We start from the raw sequence: 11,004 nt of genomic DNA, 5'->3' as shown, positions 1-11,004 counted from the left end.
GTTCCTTTTCATAGATATTTCTACCTCAAGTACAGAACAGCCCTACTTTACTGCCCCCTATTTTTCAGCTCTACATCATCTACCTCAATTGTCATCATTAGCTTTATTATTAGTTCTGATTATTATTGTCTTTCCTACCTGAGGCTATCAGACTTTTTAATTCCTCTCCCTTCAGCCACAGGGAATCTTAAAATTTTAAACCTTAAAAAAAAATTAAAAAAAAAAAATTCTCATCCACTCGCTGTAAATTGCAATAATTTAAACTGTAATAATTTATCTGTATATATATGTTCATAACTGTGCAATATTTTCATTTCATAACTATTTTTTCATACGCTTGTGCACTCCTTATCTTTCACTTGTTACTTAAGACACTTTATAGTTTATTTTTATTTCATATTCTGCCTTTTCTCTTATTTTTTTACTGTTTATACAATTTTCTACGATTATCTTTACATTTTTCTTGTAACTCTGGCACAACAATTTCCCTTGGGAAAAAATAAGGTTGTTCTTATTCTTATTAGCCTTATCATTCGCCATTACTGTTTTCTTTTCACCAAATCTTGATTGGTCTCATCACCAATTTCGAGTAATTCATCACATTTGCATTTTTCAACAGATAGAATGAAGGAAAAAAGGAATATGAGTATTGCAATCCAGGATTAGATCTTTATATTTGAACATTTGCTTTGCAGTAGACAGAGAAGCAGCTCATTGATGAATCTGTGATGCTTTTATTTTCTTTTTTTTTTAATGTACGGTATAACCTCCCGTCATACGGTTTCTTCTGAAGCTGTGAGTAGACACACTGTTGCATCACAAACACGGCAAAACTACATGAAAAGCAACGCGTTTGATTTTCTCCCCACGCAAGCGCAACGGCTTCTATTGATCAGTTTGAGTCGGCAGCTAAAAAGAAATGCGATGATCATGAGGATCAAAAACCAAAACACGGCTTTTCAACCATTTCCAAAGTCACTTTTTAAAATACACGCAAGAAATTGTGAAAAAACACATTTTTTTGGAAAAACTGTCAGTTAATTTTATTTTTTCATTTTTGTTCAAAAATGTTTATGTCTAAGACTTCCTCTTGTCTGTTTATCAGTTGTTTGTTTTTCCCGAAATACATTTTCCATATATTTTAGGAAACCTTTTGGTTTTTTTTTCCCTTCAGGGCATCCTTACACGTCACAGTATCACACCACTGACATAGAGACAAAACCGCTGTGATATTTACAAACAGAGAAATGCTTCACTGGACCACATGGAGAGCCACATGGAGATCCAGGTGTGCAAAAGCGTCCAAAGGTTAGGCGAAGCTCCAGACGGACCAGAGAATCAGGAGCACGGCGGCATAAAGGCCCATAATGAAAAGGTAAAGACGGAAGAGGAAACAGTCGAGCCTGGAGCAGAGACGCAGCCAGTCCGCCTGCGCCGAAGACTCGCCATCCTCTTGGGAAAAAGCCACACGGAGGGAAACTAGTTCCCACAGGATCCGCTCCAGTTCAGAAGCAGCGTCCTGAAATTGGTTCGGGTACAGCGGGTTCTCCTCCAGGGACGACGCCGGCTCGTAGTTCGGCACCACATCTGGAAAATAAGGCTGATTTTACTTCCGTTTGAAAAGATGGCTTTTAAAATCACACGGCTTTTACCTTTTTTGACTTGACCGAGACATTCAAACTTTCAAATCTCCTCTTGGAAGTCAGCCATTGCCAAATGTTTGCAGGTTAATTGTTTTGACTTTTTAGGTTATATTCTGTAAACTATCCAAACTGCATCGGTTATGCATTCATGATTTTTTTTTGTCAGTGTCTTGGGAATTTGCTAACATTTTGAGGTGATTTCTTGATTATTTTTGGGAATCTGGTGGAAGATTTTCTTGTAGTTTCCTCCTAATTTTAAGAATTTCTTCACCTTTTTTTTTACAGAAATGTGAAAAAAAATATCAACATCGTTATCCATTTTTTCTACAACCTTACAGTTGCAATCCTCCTATCACAATGTGTGGACTCCCAAACTTCACCCTTGTGCCTTTTTCTCCTGCAGGTTGTCCCATGCCGAAAGGAATTGGGAACTCCAAGCCATCAAGCTCGCTTTGGAAGGCACTGAACACCCCATGCTAGTCTGGACAGATCATAAGAACCTATCTTACCTACAGTCAATCCCGTTGGTCTCTTTTCTTTTTCCGGTTCAACCTGTCCATCTCATTGCCCAGGTGCCCAAAACACTAAGCCAGGTGCCCTTTCCCACCAGTTCTCCAAAGACACCAACAAGACCCCAGCTCCTGTCCTGCCACCACACCGCACCTTTGGGGCTCTTTTCCTGGGCGACCAGGCACTCCGGACAGAACCAGACCCCAAGTGATCTGCTTGCCTTGAGGGGGTTGTTTTAAAACAAGCTCACAAAATCTTACTAAATTAGGCGTAGCAACCATCCTGACACACCATCTCACCTCCTGACTGCTGGAGGGGGTCAAGGGTCCCACCATTTCCTCTTAAACTGTGACCACCCAGGCCGTACTTGTTCAGTAGGCAAGCAGACATCGACATCTGCCGCACCTCCTTCTCGCTATGGTGCAGCAGCTTCACCACCAGGATGGACTTGATGAGGCTTAGCATGAGAAGGGCCATGCAGACCGCAAAGAACACACCTGCAGGCATACAACGGGATGGGATGATCCAATGTTTCAAAGTTGCCGCTTGTCTGGGATCGCTTGTTCACGTTAAGTCATTAGTTGATGTGAGCGACTCACCAATGAGCGGCGTGCTAACGGCAGTGGCGGGCAGTTCGTTGGTCATGTTCACCCTGAAGACAGTGTAGCCCAACAGGATGCTAATCTTGAAGGCTATGCGGCTCCTGCTATTAAGTGGCAGGGAGAAGCTGACGACATCAACCAACATCAAGAAGATGCTGGGGATGAGCAGACCTACCACGTACAGCAGGGGGCGCCGCCGGATCAGAATCTGGGAAGGCACAAAGACGTTATTAAGCACTATGATGACTGGGCTTTTAGAGATCTGTATACAACACGTCCTGAAGGCTTCCCACTTGATGTAACTATGATTTAATAAAAAAAAAAAGGCAGGCTATTTAGGGGGGGTTGATTTATGGATTTTTTTTTTTTTTTTTAAAAATCGGACAAAAATCAATACTGTGTGGTTCCACAAAGGTTCCAGTAATGTTGGTAATGTGTCCACAAATGTCTGAAAAGTTGAGTGTAATGGAACACTGGCATTTGTTTGTTTTTAATTTGGAGATTAAAGTTAAGAACGCAAACGGGCAATTTTTATGAGGAAGCAGAGAGTAAAAAAAAAAATTGGACTTGCTTCATTGCTCATAGAAATCTAAAACTGTATCTTCAGCTTGAAGAGACGATGTAGCTGCTCCGTTTTTGCAAGCTCTTTGGATGAGCCCGAAAACCCTTCTCGGCTTCTGATTCGTAAACAACCGAAAATAAAGATTCATCATCTGGATCAGTCCACATCCACGTTTACCTCGCCTTCACAGTGATCCGCTGGGATAAACGGATCTTTCAGCTGCCGGGGGGCCTGAAAAAAATAGCAGCGGCTCCACCTGCGACTCCAACAAGAAGAGCATTGATCGTCTTGTTACCCTCCTTCTACCCCACTGCGCCCCCCCACTGCCTCCCCTCCGCCTTAGCAGGAATCGTGAGCTCAGTCATCTGATCCATGAAGGTCACAGCCAATTGCTATACACTTAACAGCGAGACTGACTCACTGTCACCATCGATCAGCCGTCCCTTTAGCAACTGACTCACATGTTAAACAGCTGCTGTCAAATCCGAAAAAAGTATTTGTGATGAAATCATAAGGCATTTACTTTTTTTTTTCTGAACTGTTCCGTGATGATTTTTTTCTTTAACACTTCTATACCGAGCATTTTCGAAAGAGGGAAAATACCAAATGGTTGAACGGCGAATTAGTCATATTTATCCCCATACAAGCCAGCTTCACCCACACACAAGTATAGACGCTACAAATGATCAGAAAATCTGAAGAAATCTGTCAATTTCTATACATCATTATTCAACCTTTTTTGTAACTTCAATCTGTTTGTCTTATAGGTTCATATTAATTTCCTTTCCATATTTTCATAAGTGACTCACAAATATTTGTCAATTTTATGAAATAATTTTGCTGAGGATTTTTGATTTTTTCATGTCTGCTGTCATTCCAACCAACATTGCAGGAGCCAACTGAAAGCAATTTATCATTTTTTTTTTTTTTTTTTTAAGTACCCAAGCAGTATTGTGAGGTTATATTTCTGTGTTTATGCTGCAGCATCACATACGTTGAACTGGATGTGGGCGAAGTCAGTGTTGTCCTGGCGAATGAGCCAGTATTGCGTTGGGATGGACAGAAGCTCCCACTCGCCGTCGTTCATGAACTCTCGCTTGTCGTTGGTGACGGCGTCTGGATTCCTCCACAGCGCCAAGTCGATCTCCTGCACTGGAGGGAAAAGGGAGGAGAAAGAATCTGGTCATTTGAGAAGCTGGGTTTCCTTCTGAAATTGCTATGAGGTTGGAAATTTTCATAAAAATATAGTAAGTACCTAGTTTTTCGAATCAATACAATTTCTTTTAATTAGCACGGTGGTATCTGAGGACGCTGTAATAATTTGTAATAAATAAGAAATTTATTTAATAATTAAAGTATGATTTCTTCCATATATACATATATGTATCAAACACCTATGCTTAATCAAAAAGACAAAAAGTAATGAAATAAATAAATTAGAAATTATAAAAAAGTAACATTAAAGAATGTCACTTAGAAATTGCCTTATTTGATGATTTTGATATTTTGGTAAATACATGTTTTACAAATATACATTATCCATAGTTTTTAATATAAAAAAAATTGCTCTTCAAAAATTTTGTTCGGGATTCCAAAAAAAATCTCATCTGCTAATCAAGGCTCTATCTTTGACGATTATTACTTTTTCTTTACTCTTGTTGATGTTCTGATTCTGTTATTTTCTTAGTCTTGGAAAATATGCGAAAACATACATTTATACTGCAGGAGGTGTAGCTGTGGAGACTGTACCGCTTCAAACAACATATCAATTTGTCTGTTTTTTTGCAAAAAATGCCAAAGACTCTGAGCACATCTTCCTATTTAGTCAGTCTGACATTACTAGAGTTTCAGGGAGGGAAACAGACCTGAGTGTAGCCAGCTGCGAAAGGTGAGGCTGCAGTTTTGCTTGTCAAAGGGGAAGGCAAACATTTCCAGGCTGCAGGCCATAACCACCTGCATGGGTTTGTAGTTCTTTACTGAGCCTGAGGCGTTGACGTAGACATAGGGTATCAGTGGGGACGTCCCTTCGTCCACACTGGGAATATCGAGAGTACAAACGTGTAAAAGGAATCCTGGCTTTTTTTGTATTTTTGATGAAAAAAAAAACAAATAAAATTAATTATGGAAACTTTCATGCATATTGAATATCTATAAACATACTCATATAATAAAAGTTTATTAGCTTGAAATGAAGAAAGTTTACATGGAAGATGGACTTTTTAAAAATCATTTCTGATATATTTTTTGAAATTAAAAGTAGTTAGTTATGAAAAGATTAGTTCAATTAAATTAGTCATTAATTTAGTTCTTACTAAGAGCAGAATTTCCATACAATCCATACAATTAAGGGACCTATCTTTCTCTTGACTTAAAATGAGAAGCAAAAATGAAATGTGTTGAGTTTTGCATGAGTTGCTGCAAAAACTATTAATCTATTAAAACTATTAACTACGTTGCCATCTGCAAAAATCGCTTTTAATTTCAAAAAAATTTTTAACCTAAAAGTTGAGAAAAAAAATTACCATTTTGTCAACCATGACAAGTAGATAATATCTGATTTCCATTTTTCTTGCACGTTAGCCACTATAACTAAAACTAGCTACAGTGCTAGTCATCTTTCCAGATGGTTATTTTCGACAACCATAAATATTCCTATATTTCATATGTCTATATTGTAGAAAAATCCATAAATCAGCGCCTGTATTAATCCTAAAATCCATTTCTTAAGCTTTTTCTTTTCTTTTGCCTGGGGATTCTTATGCTGGCCTGTCATATTAAATTGGTGAATGAGGCAGTTATAACACCATCACCCCCTTCTCGCCCTTGAAAGGAATATTATACAGTCTAATCAAATCTAATGTGAATGGAATGTGATTCATGTCTTGGCTGCACCAGATTAATGAAGAATTTCTAAAATTAAGAAAATCTAAAATGAAATCCTACTGTTAAACAATTAGCTTAACGTACAATTCACTGACGATGATGTCGGGGATCCATATGGCGACAGATGACAATGAGATTTCATCGATGCCGTCAAAGTCCTTGGGATCCCAAACCAGGAACTCATCGGTCCAGATCTGAAAATAGTGAAAAAAAAAATCCAGTTTATTAATGTTATTATTGTTATGTGTATTATGTGACCCATTCACAAATGTTTATTTGTAACATTTTGCAAAGAATATTGGTCTTACTGGTCACGTAAACAATATAAGCTATTTTGGGAGATGGTGATTTTCCTTTTTTTTTCCTCTGTTTCCCTTTGCATTGATAAATAAACCCTTCAGAAGGGATGATGATTCCTACCTGTCTGTACCAAATACTGGTGGTGATGCTTTGCCTCTGCCCATCCTGGGGAAACAGAATAAAGTTATGAGGATTTACTCTCACAGTCTCCACACAGTTACAGCCATTTCAATTTTTTACTTTTTTTGGAACGTTGTTTTTTTTTTGTTGTTCCCCTTCTCTCCCTGCCTGGTAGCTCCATATCCGACTGTCCGCTAATATACTCTCTCGCCTCTTCATGCGTCCAAACGCCCTTTCCAGGGCATATCTTCTCATCTCCGGAATCTCCTCCACCTGATCCTCGCTCTCACAACAGATCACGGTGTCATCTGCAAACAATGTAGTCCATTAAAACTATGGTCTATCATCTATCGCCCATCCATTGCCAAAGCAAAGAAGAAGGAACCCAGGTCTTGTCGTTGATGCAGTCCCACCTCCTATCTGTGACTTACACTTTACCTCCGTTGTGCTATGCTCATACATGGTACACTCTAACATACGTCTTTGCCACTTTGGACTCTGGACACTTAATACTAGAATTCCCCCTTTGGCATTTGGGGTCTTTAAATCCATAAAGAAACAATGTAGTTCCTTCTGACCTTCTTTGTAATTCTCCATCAGCACTCTCAATGTAAAGGAAGCGTCTGTAGTGCTCTTCCTTGGCATTTAACAATGCTGCTCACAAATTGAAAACCCCTTTTTCTCAACATAGCTCCCACTACTCAGAGCTTCATCAGCTTCCCAGAGGCTCATCAGCTTCACATCCCTTTAGTAACTGCAACTTTGAACATGATCTTCGTTCTTGAAAATTGGCACAAGCTCACTCTGATTCAATCATCAGACATTCCCTCAGTCTAGTCAAGAACAACTGCAACATCTCCAAGACACTTCTATGCTTGCATTAGAACCAACCAACTTTCACTTCTTCATTCTCTTCAAAGCTACTCTGACTTCAACCTTACTTACCCTGGGGTTCTCCCTGGTTAACTGGTCTAGTCGCTTTTAGCCTCCTCAGCATCCTATTTTCTTCATCGGTTCTTCAAGTACTCATACCCTCATGCCTCCTGATTTGTAAGCACATTTCCATCGCTAAACGTTATCACCCAAAACCTGCTGTACATCCTTCCTATCTCGATCTGTCAATCTGTGCGGGTCTCTCTTCCATTCCTTAGTGTCCAGTGTGTCATACAAGTCATTATAGAGCCTCTTGTTTTGGCCTTGCCACCTACCTCTTCACCTTATGACACATAGTGTCTTTGTACTCCTGCCAACTTTCTTTATCTCTCTTGGTGCCCCAATGCTTCTTTGCTAACCTTTTTCCTGTTTATGCTCTGCTGAGCCTCCTCATTCCTGCCTGTCTCCCTTATCATTTTTGCTGCGGTTGCTCAGTCATCTGGTGGTTCTTCACGAACATACCAAGCCTGTCTCGACTCCTCCCTGAAATTCGGATTGCTGTTTTCCTTCCTCAACTTCCACCATTTGGTCTTTTGTCCCAGCTTTACTCCTTTCCTACATACCACCATTCTATGTTGTCTTACCACGATCTACTCTGCCAACACCTTTTAGTCACAAATCTCCTTCAGATTGTATCCTTGACACAGGACGTAGGCCACTTGCACAGCCCTGCTTCCAATCTTATACGTCAACCCCTGTTATTCCCTCTTCTTTAAATACCATATGTAGTAACCACAGCCATTTCCATTCTTTTAGCAAAATCTACCACCATCTGTTTTCCTGAGCTGCTGGAAAATACTTCACCAACAAGACCATTGGCGCATTCTCTAACCACTTGTCTCTCACTCTTGTGGGGCCTCTCCATCTTTCTCCTCCAGATCACAACAACGTTGTGATTCGTAAGCACTGATAACATATCTTCAACCTCTATCTTGACACTCATGACCCGGTCTGATGTTCTCCTCACCACTCCAACACTCATCATATACTCATCCTTCAGGATCACCCCTTCCCATTTCTCTTCCTATATACTCCATGGTAAAATCGTTTGTACTGACCTCCGGTGAATCGGCCTTATCTGTTACGGGTGATCCAAAGACTCAGGTGCGGAACAAGACACAAGCAGGACTCAGAAATAAATATTTAATGATAGCCAAAATACAAACAGAAATGGAGCCAAACAAAACTGACTAAGGGACAAAGGACAACTAGCAACACTAGTGAACAGGTCAACTAGAAAATCTAGTGAACAGGTTAACAAACTGAAGGCGACTAGCTTTAACGCTAGTGAACAGACCTAAGTGGCAATACAAACTAACGTTATCAATTATCGAACAACAGGCAAACAAATGAACTGGCAAATTCAGTAAGGCAAGGATTCCTAATCTAAACGATCCTACGGTACTCAACTGGTGGGAAGGCAGTGAGTCAAGCAGGGGGTTCCAGGCAGGCAGAGCACGATGTGTGGCGGTGGAGTTGGATGACGGGGTAGCAGACCGGTGGAATGATCCAGGGGTTCTGACATACAGAAGCTGAGCTGGCAAGGGGGGAACTAACAAAACCCAGGTAGTCGCATGTGTGACACAGTGGCCGTCATTGTGGAATGTAATGTTCCAGCGATTAGACATCCGGTGTGTGCGGCTTTTAAGCTGCACAGGATGGGTGTGGCCAATCAGCTGTGCCTTGTTTGCTGATTGTCAGTTGCTTCCACCTGTCTGCCTCACCGCCACACAACGTCACATGCCCACCTAGAATCAGAGAAGGGAGGAACAGGGAGAGCACAACAGACATTGCTTCTAGCGAACATTCCTAGTGGACGTAACATTTCCACCCGGTCTCCTGAACACACGGAACATGTACTTTCCTTCTCTCTATCATGTCAGCCCTACCATTTCCTGTCATTGTGCCAACAGCCTCATCTCGCACCGTTTCCTCACACACCTTCCCCCCCTGTCAGTCATCTTTGTCTTCAACCAACAGTAGCTAAGATTCTGTTGACACCTCTGTTGGGCAGCACTAGAAGCACACTGGCGTGTAACCCCTTAACTGGATTATAATCATAGATTCTTTATTGTTTTGATCAACTGGTTGGATTTGTCCCCCCCATGTTTATAGTTATCTGCCCGATCACAGGGTAAGATGTCGTGGAAAGTCACAAGCATCAAACATTCAAGTTCATTTCCTTTTAGATTTACTTTATGCCAGCAAAGTGTTCAGTTTAAGGGCTTTTATAGGGATCTGGAATTTGTCTTTCCAGGATTCTGTTGTTACATTTCCATTTTTTTATATGCCTTGTTTTACAACCATTGTGGCCGCCTGCGTGTCCAGCAGCAGAATCATAGACTTGGTCACAAAGAGGAACCAATTTATCAAACGTTATAGGTTCATCATTGCAATCATACATTAATCCCATTTTCATTATTGTTGTATCCCATCAGATGGGATCTAATTTACATTTATTTCAAAGAAGATATTCAACTCTTGTCAAATGTAAGGACTACAGCTGTGGAACACACATTCAGGGTGTCACAAATAATGTATTACTGATCACCATCACCACTATGATTCATCCCGACAGGTGCAGGTAATTGAAGTGAGTCTATAGCTCATTAATTTGGGGCAAATAGGATCATTCATCTTCTTATCTTATTAGATTTATCATTGCAGACAGGAAAACATCCCCAAAATTTGGCAACCCCTGCAAAGTTTTCTGCTGTTTCATTGTGAATTTTACCACGTTGAGGATGGACTGCAGACTGAGGTCAATGTAGACGGTGGTGGGATGAGTCCAGTTATGAACTGGTCGGACCCCGCAGTCGTATGTCCTCAGGAGGGTCCTGGTCAGCTGGTTCAGCGCAGATCTCTTCGGTTTCTCTGGCAAACTCTCAGCCACATGGGCTGCAGGATAAAAAGAGGTGCTCAATTTCAGGTACATACTGTATAAAATATCTAATGCAGCAGACAAGCGTCTCTGATATTATTTTAGTCATCTACTTCTTTTCATCTCCATTGCACCCCAGACCGAGGCCATGTTGGAAACTGAAAATGCTGTTGTGATAATATGACAAAACAAAGTTCTGTTTGCAAAAGGTTAGTTGAAGAAAATGTTCTTACTCTACCTTTGAACTTAATTATCAATTTCTAAAGGTATTATAATCATTAGTCTCTCCTAAAAAACCAATTATGCTGTGATTTAGCCATTTGTATCAGATAGCAGTTTGTGTTTTAGCAATTATAAAACTGAACAAAAGCAAGAGTAACGTTGAAAAAAAAGAAAAATGAAAATATTAAAATATTGTTGCTTGAGCTCTTGTTGGACTCCAAACAATGTAAAAATAGTGCTATAAATTCGACTGCTTTCTAAATTTTCAAATATGATGAGGGGAATTTGCGTCAGAATTAACCAGCTCCTTCATGTGAACCCAAGACATTGTATTCGCACAATAACGTC

At 40.3% G+C, this 11,004-nt stretch overlaps 1 protein-coding gene across 1 annotated transcript; it reads right to left on the bottom strand.

Moving 5' to 3' along the window:
* Window positions 1-650: 650 nt before the first annotated feature.
* htr3b (5-hydroxytryptamine (serotonin) receptor 3B) lies at window positions 651-10,584 on the bottom strand. The gene is made up of 9 exons (XM_086160385.1): window positions 10,548-10,584; window positions 10,288-10,451; window positions 6,621-6,665; window positions 6,285-6,394; window positions 5,183-5,352; window positions 4,312-4,469; window positions 2,753-2,963; window positions 2,453-2,650; window positions 651-1,587 (listed from the first exon to the last, which is right to left on the bottom strand). Exons 1-9 carry the CDS (start codon window positions 10,582-10,584, stop codon window positions 1,310-1,312), a joined length of 1,371 nt encoding a protein of 456 aa, XP_086016511.1. The 3' UTR covers window positions 651-1,309.
* Window positions 10,585-11,004: the final 420 nt, after the last annotated feature.

Source organism: Fistularia commersonii, chromosome 15 (assembly GCF_037954325.1).
Source record: "Fistularia commersonii isolate RoL2024-O1a breed Wild chromosome 15, RoL_Fcom_v1.0, whole genome shotgun sequence".
Taxonomy (NCBI): domain Eukaryota; kingdom Metazoa; phylum Chordata; class Actinopteri; order Syngnathiformes; family Fistulariidae; genus Fistularia; species Fistularia commersonii.
The sequence above is the reverse complement of the archived record's forward strand: the minus strand, read 5'-3'. Positions and strand labels throughout refer to the sequence as shown.